The 24,759-nt window shown below is 41.4% G+C and overlaps 1 protein-coding gene across 2 annotated transcripts in view; it reads left to right on the top strand.

Moving 5' to 3' along the window:
• Positions 1–24,759, top strand: part of CDK17 (cyclin dependent kinase 17) — a 122,423-nt gene that overhangs the window by 55,672 nt on the left and 41,992 nt on the right. For both annotated transcript variants that reach the window (XM_039358148.1, XM_039358149.1), the window contains exon 2: positions 9,526–9,674. In XM_039358148.1, the coding sequence (XP_039214082.1) occupies positions 9,557–9,674 (118 nt within the window). In that variant the 5' untranslated portion in view covers positions 9,526–9,556. The remainder of the gene's footprint in view (positions 1–9,525; positions 9,675–24,759) is intronic.

The raw sequence follows: 24,759 nt of genomic DNA, 5'->3' as shown, positions 1-24,759 counted from the left end.
ATGGGGGAGGGGGTTGGTTTCTGCCTTTAAATCCTTTAGAGAAATATTTTTTGTCTTTTAAATATTTCCAAAAATATTTCTTTCTCTGGTGGGGGCTGACTTCCCACAGGTGCTACAAATCAAAGTTCACATTTTTTTAGATATAAATTTTATTAGTTTTAATAGGGTTAGGGATAAAATTGGGGTTAGGGTTGGGGTTGGGGTTTTCCCAGGTAACATTTTCAATATTTAGCAAACAGCATATTATCTGGATACATGTATTTAACTAAGAATAATAGATGTAATTAATTATCATAAACAGTATTAATTAATCACTCAGTAGACTTCTTCTTACTAATATATATTCAAAATTATATGTTACATTCCTTTCTCTCTGACTTGTTTTTCTAGCCATTGATAAAGGTGATTCCATGTTCTAAAGTAGACTGAGTCTTCTTTTTTTCTTTAATCTCTAAAGTCAATCTATCCATTTCTGCGCACTCTAGAATTTTCTTAATTAGTACTTCTTCAATTGGTAAGTTTTCATTTTTCCAATAATGGGCAAATATAATTCTTGCTGCTGTTAATACATGTAGTATTAGATACCTGCAATCTTTCTCATACTTGGCTCCTATTATTCCTAAAAAAACCAGTTCTGGTTTAAAGTCTATTTGTTTTTTAGTCATCTTCTCCAACCATAAATGTATTTTAGCCCAATACCTTTTTGCTTTAGGTCATGTCCACCAGATCTGGTAATAAGTACCTGGCCTTTGTTTGAATTTCCAACAATTGTTTGAAGTATTTTTAAACATTTTCTCTAGTCTCACTGGTGTCATGTGCCATCTGTAAAACATTTTGTATAGATTTTCTTTATATGGCACTGCTTTAGTTAATTTAATATCTCTTTCCCATAATTTTTGCCACTCTTCTAATTCTATGTTGTTGTTGTTGTTAATTGCGAAGTCGTGTCCGACCCGTCGCGACCCCATGGACAATGTTCCTCCAGGTCTTCCTGTCCTCTACCATCTTCTGGAGTCCATTTAAATTCACACCTACTGCTTCAGTGACTCCATCCAGCCATCTCATTCTCTGTCGTCCCCTTCTTCTATTGCCCTCAATCTTTCCCAGCATTAGGCCCTTCTCCAGTGAGTCCTTCCTTCTCATTAGGTGGCCAAAGTATTTGAGTTTCAACTTCAGGATCTGGCCTTCTAAAGAGCAGTCGGGGTTGATCTCTTCTAGGACTGACCGGTTTGAACGCCTTGCAGTCCAAGGGACTCGCAGGAGTCTTCTCCAGCACCATAGTTCAAAGGCCTCAATTCTTTTGCGCTCAGCCTTTCTTATGGTCCAACTTTCACAGCCATACATTGCAACTGGGAAAACCATGGCCTGGACTATACGCACTTTTGTTGGCAGGGTGATGTCTCTGCTTTTTAGAATGCTGTTTAGATTTGCCATAGCTTTCCTCCCCAGGAGCAAGCGTCTTTTAATTTCTTGGCTGCAGTCCCCATCTGAGGTGATCTTTGAGCCCAGAAAAATAAAATCTGTCACTACCTCCATTTCTTCCCCATCTATTTGCCAGGAATTGAGAGGGCCGGATGCCATGATTTTGGTTTTCTTAATGTTGAGTTTCAAGCCAACTTTTGCACTCTCCTTCTTCACCCGCATCAAGAGGCTCTTTAGTTCCTCTTCACTTTCTGCCATTAGAGTGGTATCATCTGCATATCTTAGGTTGTTGATATTTCTCCCGGCAATCTTAATTCCAACTTTTGATTCATCTAGCCCTGCCTTTCTCATGATGTGCTCTGCATATAAGTTAAATAGGCAGGGCGACAGTATACAGCCTTGCCGGACTCCTTTTCCAATTTTGAACCAATCAGTGGTTCCGTGTCCAGTTCTCACTGTTGCTTCTTGACCCGCATATAGGTTTCTCAAGAGACAAATGAGATGGTCTGGTACTCCCATCTCTTTAAGAACTTGCCACAATTTGTTGTGATCCATACAATCAAAGGCTTTTGCATAGTCAATGAAGCAGAAGTAGATGTTTTTCTGGAACTCCCTAGCTTTCTCCATGATCCAGCGTATGTTGGCAATTTGATCTCTAGTTCCTCTGCCTCTTCGAAATCCTGCCTGTACTTCTGGTAGTTCTCGATCCACATACTGCTGGAGTCTAGCTTGTAGGATTTTAAGCATAACTTTACTAGCATGTGAAATGAGTGCAATGGTGCGATAGTTTGAACATTCTTTGGCATTGCCTTTCTTTGGAATTGGAATGTAAACTGACCTTTTCCAATCCTGTGGCCACTGTTGAGTTTTCCAAATTTGCTGGCAAATTGAGTGTAGCACTTTTACTGCATCGTCTTTTAAGATTTTGAATAGCTCAGCTGGAATACTGTCACCTCCACTAGCTTTGTTGTTGCTCAGATTTTCTAAGGCCCATTTCACTTCACATTCTAGGATGTCTGGTTCGAGGTCAGTGACCATCTCATTGTGGTTATCTGGGATGTTAAGCTCATTCTTGTATAGTTCTTCTGTGTAGTTTTGCCATCTCTTCTTAATCTCTTCTGCCTCTGTTAGGTCTCTGCCATTTTGGTCCTTTATCATGCCCATCTTTGCATGAAACGTTCCCTTCATATCTCCAAATTTCTTGAAGAGATCTCTGGTCCTCCCTATTCTGTTGTTTTCTTCTATTTCTTTGCACTGTTCATTTAAGAAGGTATTCTTATCTCTTCTAGCTATTCTCTGAAATTCTGTATTCAATTGGGTGTATCTTTCTCTTTCTCTTTGCCTTTCGCTTCCCTTCTTTCCTCAGCTATTTGCAAAGCTTCCTCAGACAGCCATTTTGCTTTCTTGCATTTCTTTTTTTTTGGGATGGTTTTAGTTGCTACCTCTTGTACAATGTTGCGAACTTCCATCCATAGTTCTTCAGGCACTCTGTCTATCAGATCTAATTCCTTAAATCTATTTGTCACCTTTACTGTATATTCATCAGGAATATGATTTAGTTCATACCTGAGTGGCCTAGTGCTTTTCCCTACTTTTTTCAATTTAAGCCTAAATTTCGCAACGAGAAGCTCATGATCTGAGTCACAGTCAGCTCCTGGTCTTGTTTTTACTGACTGTATACAGCTTCTCCATCTTTGGCTGCAGAGCACATAGTCAATCTGATTTCTATGTTGACCGTCTGGTGATGTCCATGTGTAGAGCGTCTCTTGGGTTGTTGGAAAAGAGTGTTTGTTAGGACCATCGTATTCTCTTGACAAAATTCTATTAGCCTGTGCCCTGCTTCATTTTGTACTCCAAGGCCAAACTTGCCTGTTATTCCGGTTATCTTTTGGCTTCCTACCTTAGTATTCCAATCCCCCATGATGATAAGGACATCATTTTTTGGTGTTAATTCTATAAGGTGCTGTAGGGCTTCATAGAACCGGTCAATTTCTAATTCTATAGTATGTCTAAAATTCTTTGCCCATATTATAATTGTTTCTTTTACTTGTTCTTCCTCCATCTTTAAATTTAACAGAAATCTATAGAGTTTCTTGATCAACTTTTCATCTGTTTTTAACAGTATCTGATCAAAGTCTGTCTGTTCTTTATAAAATCCCGTTGTTTTAACATCTTTTTCATATCTTGTTTGAATTTGCAGATACGGCCACCATGCTAAATCAATACCTTGTAATTCTTGTCTGTCTTTCAATTTTCCTTCATTATCCAAAATATCTTTATAAATCACAACTTTATTGTAGTTAATTAAATTTGGGTAAGCAAAAGCTTCCATTGTTGAAAGCCATTCAGGTATCTTAATATAAATTTTTTCTTTTATTCTTTCCCATTCTGAAAGAAGTGCATTTCTTATAAAATGGTTTTCAAAGTATCTATGTATTTTATTCTTTCCATACCACCTTATTATGGAGGGAATCAAGGAAAGTATTTGGAACAAATTTGTGTGCTCCTTTCCAGCAGATCATTTTTTCCCCATATCTTTCTTTTTCTCCAACTGACAAGTTGCATGTTCTGATTCTTCTAACTAGAAGTGAATGATTGTGCTCCTTCTTTATTAAATTGGCATGGGGAGCGGAGAGATATAATCTGGTTTTCCCCATCAGTGTTAAGATTTAGGTGCAAGAATTGCTTTTCTGGGGGTACTTTCCTATATCTGTTATTTTGTTGTATCTTCCTCTCTTTAGAGAGAGGCTACGTCCAAACTAAACCCAAATTAACACAAGACATACCTTTCCACTTATGAGTGGAAAGTCAAGAGAAACACAGAAAACCATTTTCAACAAGTAGAAATTTGCACTTCATCTGTAAGAAAACATGTAGATTTTGTCATCTGTATTTGTAAAAATTGGAAATACATTCCAATAATTTCTTACGAGTCCTAAAGAATAATTCATCAGTAACCTGTTAAAAATCATTTCTTATTGGGAACAATTACCACGCTCTATTAGAACTGTGACATAATCGGAGACCTGTGTCTGTAAGGTGCTTTCCAGAATTCCGTTGCTGATGCCAACCATTTCTTGACATATTATACAGGATTCAATTGTTGATTAGATTATTCTTTTCTCATTCATTTTAGGACACTATTAGCCTTAATTTTATTATTCTTTCAAGAATCCCTGTGTTGATTATCTACCTTTGATATTTAAATATCAGAAATTTGAGTGTCATTTAGGAACTTTTAAGATTTTCCATTCATTCTTTTGATTTTTTGATCGGTATAAAAATTACATATATTTTAGTATGGAAGATGTAGAACCAGTGGTAAGAAAAGTGTATTATTTGATACAGAGTTTTTGAACTAGAATTAACTTTATTGGTAGCATCTACTCTTGATTATTTCTGATATGATTTATTAAAAATTCTGATACATTTTTATTAACATTTGAAAACTAAATGTTGTAGTCCAAAGGTTAGATAAAGTATGATTTTTACATTCTGAAAGATAGAAAAATCAAATTATATATATTCTTTGTGGATGTTGTTGTCTTTCTTTTTTCAAATTATTGTATTTACCTTTCTGAAAGTAGAAAAATAGTTGTGGATGTTTTCAAGTTTAACAAAACAACCGCTTTCTGATAGAAGTTTGATAGCTAAGAATGACTTGACAGTGCTGTTAATTTCTGACAGCTAGTTAAAGAAAGAAATTGGAAGCAAAATAGAAGCTGAGTACTTTTCTAGAAGTGCACACTGACTCATACCCTCTTACAGATTGATGATTAAATGCAGCTTAGGCTACAATCCATAAAAATTGTGTGTGGGCTTGCTTTTTGTTTCTGCTAGCATTTTGTGATGGAAGTTGGCCAGGAAATGGAAAGGGACGTAAAACAAGTCTCTTTTAGAAACAAAAATTGCATGGTCCACCAAAATGGAATCCATTGAGGCATATATAACAGTAATCTACATAATATCCACTTGTGTCTGTCATTTGTGTTTCACGGTGTTTCTATAAAGCAAGATGTATTTAAGAAAGCTACATACAAAGCTACGCTAGGGGAGAGATTGTAGATAAAACAGTAAGTTCACTGGAACTGGATATTACGCATATACATATATGTGACACTGAAATAAACTAAATTTTAATCTTTAGAAGACAGTATTTTCTTTGAGGTTTAGCACTACTGTACAACTCTTGCTTCTTTAGTTTGAGGTAATGATAGCATGAAAGCAGAAGACAAACAATAAGGCTTTTATAAAAGTTTGAGCAGAGATAGACTACCTTGCGGCTATCAAAGAATACATACAGTACCTTCAGGATAATTTAAGGAGATATTGAAGTAAATAGTGGCAAAGGGCAGAGAAAAAAATGAGTTGGGACATCCATTCTTCCCAACTTTTTGTATTCTTTTTGTATTCTTTCTGAAATTTTACTTTTGTCTCATTCTCTTTCTGATCTCTCTCTCTATTTCTGTATCTTAAGCAGGGCACTGCAGGGAAGGGTCAGCTGTCTCCTATTGGAAGCTTGGATCAGACAGGTTTTAATTGGGTCAATGACTCAACTTGGAATCAGTTTTTACTCCTGAGAATTACCTGGACAAGTCCTTGCAATTTTCTTGACAACATTTTCAGAGTAGCTGTCATTGTCTTCTTCCTAGAGCTGAGAGGGAGAGACTACTCGACTTCCCGACATAAGTAAGGATTAGAATTTAGTTCCTCATTCATAGCCCAGCACCTTAACTATTAGACCAAACTGGATTTCTCAGCAGACAACTACACCATTTATATTGTGGAATAAATAAATTGTTGTTTTCTCGGAAATCTTGCAATATTCTTCTACATATTAGGTCAACATGCTAGCTATTGTATATTATTTTGGAGTTATGGCTAGTAAATATAAACATTGTGGTTTACTAGGCCACTGGTTTCTCTCTGATAATGCTTTCTGCCACCACGCAGATTCACTTCAATTTGCTAGGAATGTTTTACCACCACACGCACGCACGCACGCAGCACAATAAAAATTTAAGACTTACAAGAGGTACATTTGATTTTTTTATTAAAGCTGCACAATATTTATGCATACTCGTGTATACTTGTTTAAAAATAATAGGTATACTTTGAATGATCATGGATATGAAAAGGTTTGAATTGTTCAATTGCACATTAGTTCAAGTTGATTTTAAAATGTTATATGAATATATATTCAAATTTTTTGGCTTCTTTTATTTTCTTGCCCAAAGCCTTCACTTTTAATTTATATTGACAAGCTACTGCAATGAATGTATTTTTGTCACATTAATAAATGTTTTATCAGTAACGATAATTTTATTTTGTGTAAAAGATGTGCTTTTGTATGCTGCCAAGGTTGTTATCACTTGAAATAAAAACAGCATCTACTCCTAAATGTTCACTCCATCATTTTGCTGTGAATATATACAGTGAATATTTCTTTCTTTTTTCTTTTTTTATTAACATATTCAGCAGACTATGTCATTTTTATATACTATGGATCTACATTCTATACAATATATACACTATGTACATTCAGTCTAACCCACAATAACCTAATTTGCACAATAACCTTATGTATATTTCCAATTTTATTTCTGTTGTCTATCCAAATATGCCAATTTTCCCAAACCTCATAAAATTCCGAATCATCTTTTTCTTTTAATTCTAAAGTGAGTTTGTCCATCTCGGCACATTCATAAATTTTCTGAATAATCAACCCCTCTGGTGGTATATTGCGTTCCTTCCAATATTGCGTGAATGCAATTCTTGCCGCAGTTAGTATATGTAAAATCAGATATCTTATTTTCTTATCAAATTTCTTTTTAAGTATTCCCAGGAGAAATGTTTCCGGATTTAATTTGATTTGACATTTTGTTAAGTCTTGTAGCCACCCTTGTATTTTAATCCAATATTTTTTCACTTCAGGGCATAGCCACCAAGCATGAAAGAAGGTACCTTGATGATAATTACCATATTGCGGTGGTTCTCCTCCTACCTCTCTGACAGGTCGCAGTCGGTGTTGGCGGGCGGAGAGAGATCGACCCCTAGGCGTCTCAATCATGGGGTGCCTCAGGGCTCGGTCCTGTCCCCCCTCCTTTTTAACATCTACATGAAACCGCTGGGTGAGATCATTCGGCGACACGGGGTGAGGTATTATCAGTACGCGGATGATACCCAATTATATATCTCCACCCCGTGTGCTTTCAGTGAAGCAGTCAACGTGATGTGCCGGTGCCTGGAAGATGTGAGGGTCTGGATGGGGGTGAACAGGCTTAGACTCAACCCTGACAAGACCGAGTGGCTCTGGGTCTTGCCTCCCAAAGGCCAACTGGATGGTCCATCATTATCCTGGGGGGGGGGCAAATTTACCTCCCTCAGTGCAGGCACGCAACTTGGGTGTCCTCCTGGACTCACAGCTAAATTTGGAACAACATCTATCAGCTGTGGCCAGGGGGACCTTTGCACAGGTTCGCCTAGTGCACCAGTTGCGGCCTTATTTGGACCGGGAGGCTTTACTCACAGTCACTCATGCCCTTGTCACCTCAAGACTGGATTACTGTAACGTGCTCTACATGGGGCTACCCTTGAAGGGCGTTCGGAGGCTGCAGTTGGTTCAAAACGCAGCCGCGAGGGCGATTGTGGGCGCGCCAAGGTACGCCCACGTGTCACCTATCCTTTGCGAGCTGCACTGGCTTCCTGTGGGTCTCCAGATGCAATTCAAGGTGTTGGTTATCACCTTTAAAGCCCTTCATGGCATAGGGCCAGGTTACTTACAGGACAGCATTCTGCAGCATAGTTCCCAGAGACCGGTGAGGTCCCATAGATTGGGCCTCCTTCAGGTCCCGTCGGCCAGACAATGTCGGCTGGCGGGCCCTCGGGGAAGGGCCTTTTCTGTGGTGGCTCCGACCTGGTGAAATCAACTTCCCCCTGAGGTCCGAACTACTCCCACCCTGCCGGCCTTTAAGAAAGCCGTTAAAACTCTCCTGTTCCGGCAGGCCTGGGGCTGATGTCCCCCGGGGGGGTGGGATATGATCGGACTCACGGTATGACTATATTATTTTATTATTTTATTGTTTTATGATTGTTTTGACTCTGTACGCCGCCCTGAGTCCTTTGGGATTGGGCGGCATATAAATAAAATTAAATAAATAAATAAATAAATTACATTTCCAACAATTTCTATTACTGCATATTCTCTTAGTTTCCCATTCTTATATTGTTGGCATGGTTTCTCTTTTCTAATGTTGTACCAGATTAATTCTTGCCATGGTCAGCATATATCTTAATAAAGTATGAAGCTTTTTGTTTACATTCTCTGGGATTATACCTAATAAAAATATTTGTTGTTTTAATTTGATTCTTATTTTTAGAATTTTCTGTATGTTTTGTATGTTTCTTTGACTCTTTGTTTTTGTAAAATGTTCCTTTATTGTGGCATTTCTAATATTTATTGTGGTGTGATTTGTTCATCTTGGCAAACATGGACACTTACACCATGTGTAGAATATTTTGTACCAATTTCCCCTCAAATTGTAGCTTGGTATAAATTGTATTGATTTCTTCCCACAGTTTTTCCCATTGTCCCATTTTTATTATTTTGTCAAAAGTTTTCCATCCATTTTATCATGCAATTTTTGATTCGTCCTGTCTACATATCATATTTAAATATCAATTGTAAATACATTCTACTAAATTGTTTTGATTCTGTATAAGATTTCGAATTCAGTCACCTTTCTCAGAGTTACGTCCTCCTTTGACGTCACTTTCTAGTTTTCCAGTTATTTGCAAATACATTAACTATGGTAGAGATTATTCTTTATTAAGCAATTATTGTTGTATCTTTAGTTCAATATTATTGATATTTCCAAATTCTTTATTTCAGATCTTAGCTGTTCCATTAAAGTGTTTTTTTAATTATGAAATACATATTGATAGGTAAAAACAACAATAAATATATTTTTCCTGGTTATATAAGTAGTTTTTTTAGCTGCAGTGAATTGCTGTTAGTCAGATGGCATATACATTTGGATAACAATAATTCCTTTAAACTTGGATAAATATAGTTTGCACTGTTTTTTGTTTTTTTTTTAATAGGCTTTCTCAAGCCAGGCTTATAGCTGGTAGAATGAAAAAGTTTAAGAGAAGACTTTCTTTAACATTGCGTGGGAGTCAGACTATTGATGAGTCACTTTCTGAACTGGCTGAACAAATGACAATTGAAGAGAACAGCAACAAAGATAACGGTAGGTACATACACCATGTTTATTATTTTTGTAAAGTACTTAGGAAAATGAACATGCCATTATCGATAATAACCTTAACAAGGTGAATTATGAGTTTGGAATTAATGTAGCCATTCATTTTAGCTTGGATAATTATAATATTTGCTTTTCATAAAATATTTGAACTGTGTTTTGTTCAGTTTTTTGTGTTATGAAGAACATATTTTAATTGAATTCTTCCAAATTGCAGTAATGTTTATTTAACAAATATTGAATCATACATTGGGTTGCAAAAATCCTGCATCCCTTCCATTCTTATTAGCCTCATTGCTACATCCATATTTTTTACAGCCCCAGCACATACTTTCAGCCATTGAGTCCTAAAGCTCAGTTTCATATTACCTTTTATTTTCAGTTTTTTGCAGCTATTTAAAATTTCAGCTGTGCATCAGTTTAGTTTAAAAGTGAAAGCTATATTTGCAGTCTTCTGGATGTTTAGTATTGCTGAATAAAATGGTGACAAGTCCAAAGCTGATATTTAAGAGATGGAATTGTATGGGTTAAAAAGTATATTCCATCTAGTACAGGGGTTCCCAACCGGGGGTGCTCACTGGGGGTGTGAGATGATATTCCAGGGGGTGCAAAAACTTGGGTTTTCAAAATTATAGTGTATATGCATAATTACTTGCCATTATTTCAAACTTTTGTAAGGGGTGCGAGAATATATCAGCTACAATGTCAGCAAAGATGTCTCCTATTATGGATAGATTATTTCCAAAAGATGTTAAAGTCGAAATCACAAGACTGTTAGAAGCACAAAGGAAAAGTATAAATTTGTTTGACCAAGGTTAAAATAAGATATATTATTATAAAATTCTGGAAACCTTTTATGGACTTTTTACTGACATCAGAATTGAAATTTAAATGATTTATGGATAAGGGATGGTTTATGGGAATAGGAAATTTATCTATTCATGTATTTATTAAATTAAAAGCCGCCCATTTTGCATTCCAAAGAGATACTTGCATTGAATCTTCTAGGGGGTGAAGAATCACTAAGTTAATCACTAAGTTTGTACTTTTGATGAAGATCAAAAGTCTCTGCTTTAAATATTTATCTTCTCTTTTTCTCATTTTTTCCTTTTCCTTTTTTTTCTTTTTTGCTCTTCTTTTACTTTCTATTCTATTTTATTTTTTATTTTATTTCATAATTTAGTTTGGATTACTGTTATAGTTTTTTTAAATTTCAGTCAAAGTTATTTTAAAAAAGGAAAGCTGGTATATAGGTAGTCCTCAATTTATGACCCACAATTGAGCCAAAAGATCTGTTGCTAAGTGAGACATTTAAGTGAATTTTGCCCCATTTTATAACTTTTCTTGTCGCAGTTGTTAAATGAATCATTGCAGTTGTTAAATTAGTAACACAGTTGTTAAGTGAATCTGGCTTCCTCATTGACTTTGTCAGAGGGCCGCAAAAGGTAATCACATAACCCTGGGACACTGCAACTCTCATAAATATGAGTTAGTTGCCAAGCATCTGAATTTTGATCACCGTGACCATGGGAATGCTGCAACAGTCATAGGTGTGAAAAACAGTCATAAGTCACTTTTTTCAATGCCATTGAACAATCACTAAACGAACTGTTGTAAATCGAGGACTACCTGTAGTATCAGCTTAGAGGAAACATGAGATGAAAGGAAGGTCATTGATAGATTTGTATAAAATCAATCTCCTTAGGTATCTATTGAAGGAAAATAAAGAGCACTGGAGGTTACTGATTCCCTGTTCTGAAAAAGGGAGTGTATCTCAATTGTAATTTTCCTTGGCAGCTACCGAGGTTGCTTTCTCATCTATGCCATTTTTGTTTGACTTTAATTAAATGAAATAAGAGTGCAATACGCTACAAAGTGGTCTGGTCTTCAGATAAGCTGCATAGCTATTCTTAGAAAGCGGAATTATCAGTTGCTACAATTGGAAATGTGCCAGCCTGCCCTGAAAAGAAGGCAAAGGTAAGTGGCAGGAGTGAGAGCAAGCTGAGGAAGGGAGCTCATTTCTTCAAGCAGTTGCTGGGCATTCCAGGCAGCTCTTCTGCATATAAACAAGCAGCCTTACAGTGATAGCTTACAAGAAAAAAAGATCAACATTGTGTTCTCAGAATGTCATATGTGCCCTCTAGTCTCTCCTCCCCCCTCAAATTACCTGCTGGATAATATTCTCTTACATAAACATGCTGCATAGTCTTCCTGATCTTGCTCTGATTCAGAAACAAATATATTTTTGCAAATAGGAAGGTAATATCTTGACAACTAAAGCTTTTTCTTGACTTTTTCTTTTCTATTTCTGTAAACAACTGTACAATAAAATTTGCTTCTCATTCTCTAAATTTCATGGAAATCATTTCCCTGAGTAGTCACAATTCATTTACCGTATATGTAAGTCCAGCCATTATGGAAAAGCTGGGATTAAAACAGAGAACACATGGATTAGGGAGATGTTTTGGGGAAAACCCCCAACATACAAAAAAGGAAAATACAAATCTATATGTGAGTGCTTTCTACTGCCTTTCTATTATCCTATACTCTATTTCTTTTATTATTGCTATTGCACAATTACTATTATTTCTATATTTTTAGTACCCATGCAGCAGTGCTCTGTCTTTAATTTCTCTCTCTCTAGGATTTCTTCTAACTTTTTCTTCTTTATTAATGGGCACTATGTAAAGTACTTGCACCTTCCTACATTGTACTTTGCTGTGCCGTGCTGAGTTTTGCTTTGCTGTGCTGTGCCTCTTCTTTTTCGTTTGGGCTATTCAGTCTCTGTGAAGGAAAAATATATTCTTTTATTTGGTTGTTTTCTCTATTTGTTTCTGGCTGCAAAGCTTCCAAACTACACATTTTCTCTATTCTCCTCCCTTACCTATTTCAGGTTTGCAGATTTATAGGTAACTCTGCCATGCTAATGCTGGGGAGAAGGCTCAAATAGAAGGCGCAGAGCTCCCTCTAATTTTTTCACTAACCTGTTCTTCCATACATTTACAATTATATGTGAAAGTTTAAATATCCTTGGTCAAATTATGTGTTTCAGTTAATCCCTAAAAGAACAGAAACTGATGCAACCTCTGAGTGGTACAAATTTACATGACATCTTCCTTGAAATCTGAATGCATACTTAGCATTTATGTGCAGTTATCTGTAAATTTAAAAGAAGAAAACAGTGAATATGACAGGTGCAAAATGTAGAAATCCTTTTGGATAGTGCTTTCTAATATGTCCTTTGTCAGAAATAACAGCTTTTCCTGTAACTGCACAGGAATTCCTGTAAAAGACGGTCTTCAACAACTAATCTTCTTCAGAAGTTGAAGCTGAAAGGAAGTTAGATATCCCAGTAAGAGAACAGCTTGAAATGTACCTCTAAATCACTCATGAAGTATTTACAATGCAAGAAAGAAAATTTAAAAATGCCGGCTTGCCTGTCGCACTCCCCAAAGTTAAATACTGTTGAAAAACTGTCAGGAGAGCTCAAATATTAAGCATATTAATGCATATTAAGAAAACCTAAAAGTATTCCTGAACTAGAGAGTTTTACAAGAAATAAGAGAATCCTAAAGCAATAATAAAAAGACTAAATATTCACTATTTTTTATTTTGAGTTTATAAAAAATGTGAATAAGTGTTTGGGATGTGATTATTATTATACTTATTAGAGTATGGCATTGTTACATTAGCCAAGAAACTACAATGCTAATACAGAGTAGTAGCTTGGCTACCAATTTACTAGCTCAGTTGTGGTACATGCCTGCATTCTTCCCAAGGTACACCGCAGGAGGGAGAGCTAGCTTTGTACCAGAAAGACTAGCAGCTCTTCCTGCAGCATCATACAAGGCCTCACTCTACTAGAGCTGCCACGCAAATGGGCGTTGCAACTGGGAGGGTTCACAGCTGGTAGGAATCTGACCATCTGCATGAAGCACCACCTTGTCTCCCCACCGAAGTGGTATCTATTTATCTAGTAATAGTAATAGTAGTAAAGTTGGAAGGGATCTTGGAGGTCATCTAGTCCAACCCCCTGCTCGGGCAGGAAACCCTACACCATTTCGGACAAATGGCTGTCCAGTCTCTTCTTAAAAACTTCCAGTGTTGGAGCATTTACTGCTTCTGGAGGCAAGCTGTTCCACTGATTAATTGTTCTCACTGTCAGGAAGTTTCTCCTTAGTTCTAGGTTGCTTCTCTCCTTGATTAGTTTCCACCCGTTGCTTCTTGTCCTGCCTTCAGGTGCTTTGGAAAATAGCTTAATTCCCTCTTCTTTATGGCAGCCCCTGAGATATTGGAATACTGCTATCATGTCCCCCCTTGTCCTTCTCTTCGTTAAACTAGACATACCCAATTCTCGCAACCCCTAGGTGGGCAGAAGCTAAAATGAGTGATGGGAGCTCATCCCGCCACATGATGCTGAAGCTCAAACTGCTGGGCAGAGACCATTTCCAGCTCATTAAGCCATTGAGCCACAATGCCTCCCTTCAGGATGTGATGTTCAATACATATACATGTACTGTACAGAGGTTATATCTGCTTCTGCTGATTTAGTAACTCATTGGAACATTCAGTTTCACTAGATATGTCCAAACATTTGCATACATGCATTCATGGTGGAAGACCCCTTGTTACTTGGATATAACTTTTTTTTCACTGTAGAAATAAAGTTGAAATTAATTATAATTTGTAGCTTCCATGTACTATTAAATAGGCAGTTGTTTTATAGTTAATGGATATAATTGTTACTGTGATGTCCTGAAGACTAGATTCCTGTTGTAAATTCCATTTTTAAATGAGTATGCGTACATGGGAACTAAAATCTTTAGGAAGATAAAAGGAATCATTGCAGAAGCAAAGAGAACATTAGATATCTTTGAACATATGTTAAAGAAAAAAAGGAAACAGTTGAAATACAAACTACTACAAGTAAATATGACAGTTACCAGTTCTGCTCCAGCATAGAAAAGGCACCTAGTGTACCCTGAGTTCTCCAGCAGTGGGTTGAGACTATAATCCTGCCCAATCAGATCAGTCAGCCAAAGTTGCCACGGCCGTCCTGGACCACGAGATCCCAGTCTTGACTGATCTCGCCCAGGAAACAGACGTACAACTTTGGCTCCTAGGCAGGTATAGTCTCTCTTCCATTGGTGGATTATCTTCCAGTAGCTGGTTAAAGGTAATTGGATTTAATTTAATTGGAGCATTCTAAACTACCCAAATTCTTCTAAATTGCAAGATTTTGGAATTCAGATTCCCCAGAGGGAATACCACCCTCGTTAGAAAGGGGGCGAATTCCCTAACCCCCCTCCCTCACCCAATCCCCAACCCTCCACTTACCCACATCGGCCAGCAAAACAAAACAAACAAACAAAAAAAGGCGAACGGATCGGCTGAGCAGCGGCTTTTAAACGAACGGAGATTACCTCTGTAACTCCACGCTTAAAAGCAGAAGCTGTTAACATCCCGAGGGTAGCGGAGGGCAAGGGAAACGCATGCAGGGTGGGAGGTAGGTTTCAGGAACCATTCAGGCGGCGCGAAACAGCTGAGAAAGCGAAGCGGGCCGTTTTCACTTACCAGGCATCCCCGAGTCATTTAAACGAGCCGCCATTACCGGGGCAGCTTGGCGCACGCACGGTTCTTTGTTTTAGACGCATGTGGCACAGGCAATAGGGGAGGCTTTTGAGCATGCGCGGCAGCCATCTTAGCCAGTAGTCTTCTGGCTTCGGTGGCCATATTTCGAACATAGGGAGTCACTGAGCAATTGCGCACGTGTGGCCAGGTTTTCAATACGAGACGCAGAACAAAGGGAGCTCGATAATACTAAAGCACCTTTCTGGCTGGCCACAAAATTAAAGGGTCCCATCAGTACTAGAGTACTAGAGCACCTCACTGTCCTTTTAAATCCACTTGTAAAGGAATCATTATACAGAAAGCCTCTCATAGCTTCTAATTTTTCATAGCTTCTTATTACAGAGCTTGGTGCCTCTCTGTCTAGAACAAGCTAAGTGCCCGTGTTGCACACCCAGCTTAATCTAAGTTGCCTTGGCTCCATCCGGATCTCGGGCTCCCCAGTAGTGGCCCGTAAGTTTCTGGATTTTAGTGGTGGGTTCCAGGCATCCCCAGTCGCGTGCCTGTCCTTACCCACTGCAGTCTAGGCCGGATTCCAGGCATCCCCATTAGTGTGCCTGTTCTTATCCGTGCACGGCAATTGACTCAGACCAATCACAGAGTCTGTTCCTGAGTTCCAGGTGCCCCCTACTACCGGGGTTCCCCTAGCGTGACCCTGTGCTAGAGGAGAATGGAGGAAGCCATCATTCCCTCCACTGGTTCCTTGCCTTCAACTTCTGGAGCACCCGTTTCAGAGGGTTCTGAAGCCTCTGCAGCCTCCAGAATCAAGGCTGCAAAGAAGTCATCCAGGAAGGCAGACAAACAGGCAATCAGAAGGCACCAAGCCCTGGAAAAAGAATTCAACAGGGCCCAGAAAAGGGCCAGAATTGAAAAGAGCCAGAGCGGGGGAATAGTTCCTGAACTACCACTGGGGGTCTCTTCATCCCCACTGGGCGTTTGGTCTACTGGGGATTCATCTCAGTCTCCAACACGAGGCGGGGTAGGTGAATTCTCATTGCTTTCCCGATCCCCCTCACCACGTAGGACACAAGAGCTTCCAGGGACCACGCTAACTCCTGCACCAGCAGGGACGCAGGTAATGACTACCCCTCCTGCTCTGACGGGAGACCTACTAGCTACCTTGAGAGCGCAGGCAGTAGACCGCGCGTTTGAGTCCAGGGCTCAGGCTTCCAAGCCCAAGCCGCAAAGGCATAGATCGAGACATCGGGAGGAAACAGAGGACCAACAGGACCCCTCCCTCTCAGACTCGTCGATCTCCAAGGATTCTTACCTTGACCAACCAGGTACGTCACAGGAGATCCAAATGTCCGAGGAGGAGGACAACTCACCTCAGGTGCCTTCATTTAACGGCCTTTTTAACCCCTCTCTTTTTGTCACCATTCTGTGCAAGGCTGAGGCCACAGCCCATCTTTGTCAGGGGACACCAGTGGAACCCATCACAGTCGACACGGTGGCTGATCCAAGGTTCGCCAAAAAGGTAACCACTCAACACCGCATACCATGTCCGAACCTGTTCCTAAACACAATAAGGAAACAGTGGTCAGCTCCAGCCTCCCTACCTCTCCCCAGCAACACGGAGAAGAGGCTATTTAATGTAGCCAGGGAGCTGGAGGGAACCTTGGAGGTACCAGCGGTGGACGAACCCATAGGACCCCTGATATCGGACACAGTCATATCAGGAGATTTTGCAGAGGCTCTTAAGGCCGAGGACCGAAAGGGTGAGTCTGCCTATAGAAGAACACACCAAGCAATAGCATGGGCTACCAGGGCGGCTACCTCCGCCTCCTTTTTCACCAGAGCCACACTTTGTTGGCTCCGGGAATTACAGGGCCAAGTTCCTGTGGAGGATATCCGTACCCACCAGGAACTCAGCAAGATGGTAGCAGCCACGGAATATGCGTCGGATGCAATACTCTTAGCAACCAAATTTTCAGCCAAGGCAATAGCATCAAACATCACGAGCAGACGCCTTCTTTGGCTAAAAAATTGGCAGGCCGATGCCAAATCCAAGTGGAAATTGGCTTCGGCTCCATACCAAGGGCCCAAGCTGTTTGGAGAAGCACTAACGCCCTACCTAACAGAGAACAAGGACAAGCGCAAGGTCCTCAAACACAGTCTTAAGAAACAGGACAGGAGATCCGGTTTCTTCGGAAGGAAACAATCCTTTCGCACGGAAACCAGGTTCAATTATTTCCAAACTTCCCAACCTTTCCAACCTAGGCAGGATAGGCAGGAAAGACAGACAGAACACAAGACATAGGCAGGCGCAAGGAAGATGGCCTTTTCGGGGGAACAACCACCCCTTCCGCCGTACCAGATGACTCCCTCCCAAACCTTCCCATGGGGGGCAGGCTAGCACAGTTTGCCCTCCAGGGGGAAGAAACCACCACAGACGTATGGGTCAGAGACACCATACGTCACGGTCTCTCCCTAGAATTCCTCTCCAATCCCCCGAACCGCTTCCGCCCCTGCCCATCCCGCGAACCCAACAAAGAGAAAACTCATGAACGAAGCCGTTCAACACCCTTTAAACATACGGGCTGTAGAGCCGGTGCCTATGGACCAGAGAGGCCAGGGATTTTATTCTATCCTCTTCGTGGTTCCGAAACCCTCAGGGGGTTGGAGAACCATTCTGGATCTAAAAAGGCTAAATTTCTATCTAAAATACTGCAAATTCAAAATGCAGACCCTACGCTGCATCCTAGGAAGCATAAGAAAAGGGGATTTTCTGACATTTATCGACCTCATGGAGGCATACTTGCACATTCCCATCTCTCTGGCTCACTGCCGGTTTCTACGGTTCGCCTACAGGGGGCATCACTTCCAATACAGAGCGCTCCCATTCGGCCTTTCAGCAGCACCCAGGGTGTTTACCAAGATACTGGCGGTTCTGGCAGCACACCTAAGGACCATTCCGGTCAGAGTCCAGTGTTACCTGGACGATATCCTAATCCAATCAACGTTCGCCCGCCACGCTCAGGGGATCTAAAATTAGTAGTAAAGCTGCTACAGAATCATGGCTTCTCGGTGAATTTCCTCAAGAGCCATTTAACTCCAACAACGAGGATACTACACCTTGGAGCTGTCATAGACACAATGGAGTGCAAGGTGTACCTATCCCAGGAACGCCTCAGCAACATAAGGAAAACAGTAAGACAGGTAACCCGCGGTCAGTCAGTGACACTAGTCTGCCTTTCCCAACTGTTAGGGAAGATGATCTCGACCATAGCAATCGTCCCATGGGCAAGACTACACTCAAGGGAGCTACAGTGGTTCATGCTTCCGTTTCAGAGACAGAAGCTCAGTGCCTCCCGAAGAAAGGTAAGCCTACCGCTGGGAGTACGGCACTCCCTCAGGTGGTGGCTATCTCCGGCCCTTCTCAGAGGCTCACTCTTCAGGGAACCAGACAGAGTAGTAGTCACAACCGATGCAAGCCTGTTCGGCTGGGGAGCTCACCTGGGGACCAAGTGGACACAGGGCCGCTGGTCAACAGCGAACCTCCGACACAACATAAACTGGCTCGAACTCCGAGCCGTCCACCTAGCGTTAAGACATTTCCAAGACAGCCTAACACGCGGTCACGTGTTAGTCCTAACGGACAATGTGACAGCCAAGGCCCACATAAACCGTCGGGGGCACGCACTCCCGCTCCCTATCGTCCGAGGCTCTCCTACTGAGAGCCTGGGTGGAACGAAATCTGGCTTCAATAAAGGCCGACCACATATCGGGGGAAACAAACATCCAGGCAGATCTGTTGAGCAGAACAACAATAGATCACTCGGAGTGGCAACTGTACCCGAGGATCTTCAGGGAGATCTGTCACCGCCTCGGTCTCCCCCAGGTAGACCTATTTGCCTCTCCTTCCAATGCCCAACTGATCCGCTTCTTCTCCCGAAGAACAGACGGATGCGTTACGGAGCCCATGGCCAAGGGAGCTCTTATATGCATTCCCGCCCTTACCTCTCCTTCCGGTGGTAGTGCGCAAGATTCTGTGGGAACGAGCCGAGGTAATTCTTGTGGCCCCATATTGGCCAAGGAGGCCTTGGTTCGCAGACCTGAGGAGTCTCTCTCGCACAGACCCATGGCGGATCCATCCGGAGAGGATCTCCCTCAGGCAGGGGGTGATCTCCCATCCAGAGCCACAATGGCTACAACTAGCCGTCTGGCACTTGAGCGGTCAATTTTAACTAGGGGATCTTGCTCACAGGGCGTAATTAGGGTTATACAGGCTTCAAGGCGCCCTTCCACGAACTGTAACTACGAGGCCACGTGGAAAAGTTTCCAATCATGGTGCTCAAAACAAGGATTACCACTCAAAAAGATTACAATCCCCAGGACCCTAGAGTTCCTACTAGGCGATCTAGAAAGGGGCCTAGCGCCAAACACGCTGCATAGGCAAATCGCCGCCCTCTCAACAATACTTTCGGCCAGCCCTGTGGAACCTTTGGGTAAACATCCCTTAATCCGATCCTTCCTCAAAGGGGCTGCGAACATTAGACCGCCAAGAGTGCACAGATACCCATCGTGGGAACTACCACGAGTACTGCAAGCTCTTACCAGAGCACCATTTGAACCACTCAAAACATGCAACATCCGCTACCTGATCAACAAGGTAGCATTCTTAGTAGCTATCACGTCAGCTCGACGCATATCCGAGTTAGCTTCCCTCTTAACGAGGAAGGACCTGTGTCACTTTCACAAGGACAGGGTGGTCTTGCGAATAGATCCTTCCTTCATCCGAAAGGTCAACTCCCTTTTTCATAGATTGCAGGAAATAGTCCTACCAGACTTTTGCCCAAACCCAACTCATGCCCTAGAGCGACAATGGCACACATTGGACGTACGCAGGGCGCTAAGGTATTATATTTCGCGTACAGCGGAATTCCGTCACTCAGAAGCGCTTTTCATATCCTTCCACCCCTCCTCTAAGGGTCGGAAGGTCTTATCCTCTACCATTGGTAGGTGGATTAGGGCATGCATCACTGGGGCATACCAGGCGGAGGCCTTGCCGGTCCCCAGGCATGTCATGGCTCACTCCACAAGGAGTGCTGCCACTTCGGCAGCATGGGCCATGCAAGCTTCTATTGAGGAGGTTTGCAGGGTGGCCACTTGGGCTTCGCCCTCTCCATTTATTCGCCACTACAAAATTGACAAATACTCTTCTGCGGAGGCCTCCTTCAGTAGGAGGATCCTCCAGCAGGTGCTAGACCAAAGTTACACACAGGACCAGTCTATTCCCCAACCCGAGGGACAATAGGCTTTGGTATGTCCCATTGATGGATTATCCATCTCCAGTGCTGGAGAAGGGCCGTTGACTTACCTGAACGCCTTTTCTCAGCACGGAGATGGATAATCCACACCCACCCTTCCAAACAAGGATAGTAGGGAATATTTAGTTTGAGCCAAAACGTCTTACTCTCAGTCAGTGGCTTCACTCGTGTCAAGACTGGGATCTTGTGGTCCAGGACGGGCGTGGCAACTTTGGCTGACTGATCTGATTGGGCAGGAATACAGTCTCAACCCATTGGTGGATTATCCATCTCCGTGCTGAGAAAAGGCGTTCAGGTAAGTCAACGCCCCATTGCAGGTAGGAGTTCCCATATATATAACATCCAGATTTAGAATAGAACAATCAGATTTCACAAACATTAATTAAACTATAGATAATTTAGTTCAATTATTACAAAATTCTGCAGTAGAAATTTGGCATTCTAATTTAGTTTAACAAGTATAGACACATTTTCCTTCTCTCTACCCTAACGTATAACATGGTGCAATATTTAGAAATGCATACATGCAGTGTTTCAGTGATCATTATCTAAACTGGTCTTAGCGCTTCAAAGATTCTATATAAGTAATTTGACGATGGAATGCTTCAGATTCAGTTTAGAAAAGGTGCTTTGGAATGTGTGGGAAAATGAACTGAGCACCTGACTGACAAAATCGTCTAAATTGTCTTTTCCAAATTGATGTAGTACCCCAAGTTGTATCTAATTCACGAAAAGTGCAAAAATAAGTTTTGCCTTTTGATACGATTGAACCACCATATAGTAGCTGGCTGTATAGTGTTGCAAAGATAAACCAGCACTCAAGTTTCGTTGAAACCTGTTTCAAATCAATTCCACTGACATCTGCAGCAAACTGTAATGATACCGAAATAACAATATGTACATGATAACATAATCACAAAAATGCTGTGATTACTTTAGTCACAGCATTTTGTATAATTACATCATCACACATTTCCTGTCATTGCTCCCCTTCTCTGCCACCCATGTCAATCCCTTGGTCATATGTTTTGGTACATCCAATTTATGGGTCTCTAGCAAACTGGCATGCTGGAAGTATAACAGACTTTTGCTAAGAACAGCAAACCTGTTCTGAAAGATTTTTATTGCACGTAATGGTAGTCCCTGATTTATGATCACAATTGAGACCAGAATTGCCATCACTAAGCAATGCACTCATTAAGTGAATCATGTCTGATTTTACCACCTTTTTGGTCACAGTTGTTAAGCAAGTCACCGCAGTCATTAAGTGAACCATGTGGTGGTTAAGCAAATCCAGTTTTCCCCATTGATTTTGCTTGTTGGAACCCCCAGGAAGTTGTAAATGACAATCACATGAACCTGGGACACTGCAACTGCCATAAATACATGCTGGTTGCAGGGTGTCCGAATTTTTATCATGTGGCTAGGGGGCCACTACTACAGTTGTAAATAGTAGACGTCCATAAGTTTTTCAGTACTCTTGTAAATTCATATGGTTGCTAAATGATTGGACATAAATTGAAGACTTCTTGTATTCAGAGGGAGTGCCATGCTATTTTTTTGCAACAAAAACAGGAAGATTGTGGCAAGTTAAACTAAAGTTTAAATTATAAAACTAACATTTTATAATATCATAAGATTTGTGGATTATGATTCACAAAATATATGATAATAAGCTTTTGATTCTTTTATTATTGTTTAATATTGTCATCTTTCTGTTTATTCTAATATTAAAGGAGGTTTACAATTATTACAACATACATGTTGTTTTAGTAACCAAACACATTGTACAATATAGGATTCATGTTACAACTGTTTCAGATGATCATTTAATACTGCCCTTGGGATTTATTTTACGGCACCATTATGGACAAGTTTATTGTTTGCAATGTACCCTGTCTATATGTCTCAAAGTAAATTTCATATTGTAATGCTATGTTCTGCCATGGGCATCATTGCCCTTTATTTTGAAAGTGATTCAGTAGACATACATAATACATCACAAATAACAATATATTATAAGAAAGAAGTTCGGTAGAGCTTCCACATATTTCTACTGCCAAAGGGTTTAATTCAAGCTTTTGTTATATAAAATGCTTCCTCATTTTGTTCCTAAGCAACTGCTTCATTTTGAATTGAGTGAAAATACTGTTTACCTAAAATCTGTTGCCTCCTTTGTTCCTCTCTTATGAATAAAGTGAGAGCTGGGTTACCAGATCAATCCCCCACTCTAAACCCAGAGCAGTGTTTCTTTTCCAGAAAGATTAAATTGTGTGTCAACATCCTCCTCCTTTAGGGAGTTGTGACTTGCTCCATTTGAGAATTCATCTCAAGGTATTAGAGCCGAGGTGACGCAGCAGTTAGAGTGCAGTACTGCAGGCCACTTTAGCTAACTGTGTTCAGCAGGTCAGCGGTTCAAATCTCACTGGCTCAAGGTTGACTCAGTCTTCCATCCTTCCGGGGTAGGTAAAATGAGGACCCAGATTGTTGGGGGCAATGTAAATATATATATACATTGCTTACTGGTGTACACCGCTTAGAGAGTGCTCACACTTAAAGCGGTATATAAGTCTCATAAATAAATAAATAAGCTACACAGAGTAAGAAAAGTTTACATTCTCCAGCAGGATGGCTGTAGAGTCCAATGAATGGGTTCTATGACAGCCTTCCTGCCCGGCAGACTGGGTAAAAACTTTGGCCACACCCTTCCTCCGGGCGTGACCCCAGTTTTGACTCAGTCTCGAAGCCCGGTAGCAGTGCTAGAATCAGCTCTTAAAAAATTTCACCCTAGAAAAAGACAAAGTCTCCCTCTTCCAGATTCCCTAAATTGGCAAGCAGAGAATCACTCTGGCAGCTGGCTCGGGGCTCGGAGCCATTGCCGGATCTCCATTCACCGGAGGATCGTCGGAGTGGTGAGAGTATCCCCAGGGTCTAGGGCGGCTAGCCAGGGGGTTCGGGTCGTTCACCGGATCACTTGCCGATCTCCGGCACGCTAAACAGCTGATCGGCGCGGGGATTTACAGCCCGATCGGCCAACAGAGCCGCGGCGCCGCTCGGCGCTAAACAGCTGATCGGCGCGGGAATTTACGGCCTGACCGGCCGACAGAGCCACGGCGCCGTTCGCCCCTTCAGCGAAGAGGCGCAGCCCTTTAAAGCCTGAAAGGGCCGCTTAACCGGCGTTTTTTTTTTCTTTCCTGGGAGGATAGTAAGGACTACAGAGCCAATTTGAGCATCTCTGAGTCCACTGAACAAATCAACTTGGCGGTTAGGATCCGCCATTTTGAGCCTCGTGGCTTCCCATCGGTTACTGTTGGGAGGCGTGGCTTCCTCCCATCCGCCATTTTAACCGAGTGGATTTAACCCGCCGTCCTTTTGTGGGTGGGTCTACCATCCGGAGTTGCTTTCCCTTGTTTACAAAGAGAAAATATTGTAGAAATTGCCTGACGGAGGTTACCTACAATCCATTGTAGCAAGAAGAGGGAAGAGGGGGAAAAAGACGAACTGCCATCATTTCTGATCGTGGTCTGTTTTCACAGCCACAGATTGGGGGCGAAAAAAAAGTCACCAGTTTATATTTGTGATTCTATTAGGTCTGGACCCTGTCCTTTGGACTAGATGAGGAGGTGAGGAGGAATAATTTTTCTATCTAACTGTTCCTATTGTGACCTTTAGTCACTGCCTTGCAGGATCTTCCTGTCCAAAGGATCCTGTCTGTCCGGCCATTGTTTGTCTGTGCAGAAGAGGACTTTTAGTCCCAATTATCTGCAGCTGATCTGCGTACCTTATTTCCCCACTCCAGGTATTGCCTACTCAGGGTACCTGGCACAATGGCAGACAATGTCTCGTATTCAGCCATGCAGGTCCCTCAATTGTCCCCTCCACAACAACAACAAAAACGCAGATCCTCTGAGCCGGAGGTGGGGGGGGAAGAAGAAGGCTAAAACAAAGCATCTTACTCAAAAGGGACAATCTAAAACAGCTGAGCGAGAGGCCTCGAGGAGACATTTGGCTCTAGAACGACAATTTGCCAGGGCACAGAGGTCCAGTTCTAATGGGACAAGTATGGTTTCCCCTGTCCCATTGGTGGCACCCACGGCAGAACCTACTGCCCAGAAAGTTCTCAAAACTTGGTCTCCTCCTGGGGAAACTGAACAGTTGGATTCCTCCAATCCCTC

Source organism: Crotalus tigris, unplaced genomic scaffold (genome assembly GCF_016545835.1).
Source record: "Crotalus tigris isolate CLP2741 ecotype Arizona unplaced genomic scaffold, ASM1654583v1 scf7180000019004.2909048, whole genome shotgun sequence".
Classification (NCBI taxonomy): Eukaryota; Metazoa; Chordata; class Lepidosauria; order Squamata; family Viperidae; genus Crotalus; species Crotalus tigris.
This window is presented reverse-complemented; position numbering and strand designations above follow the sequence as displayed.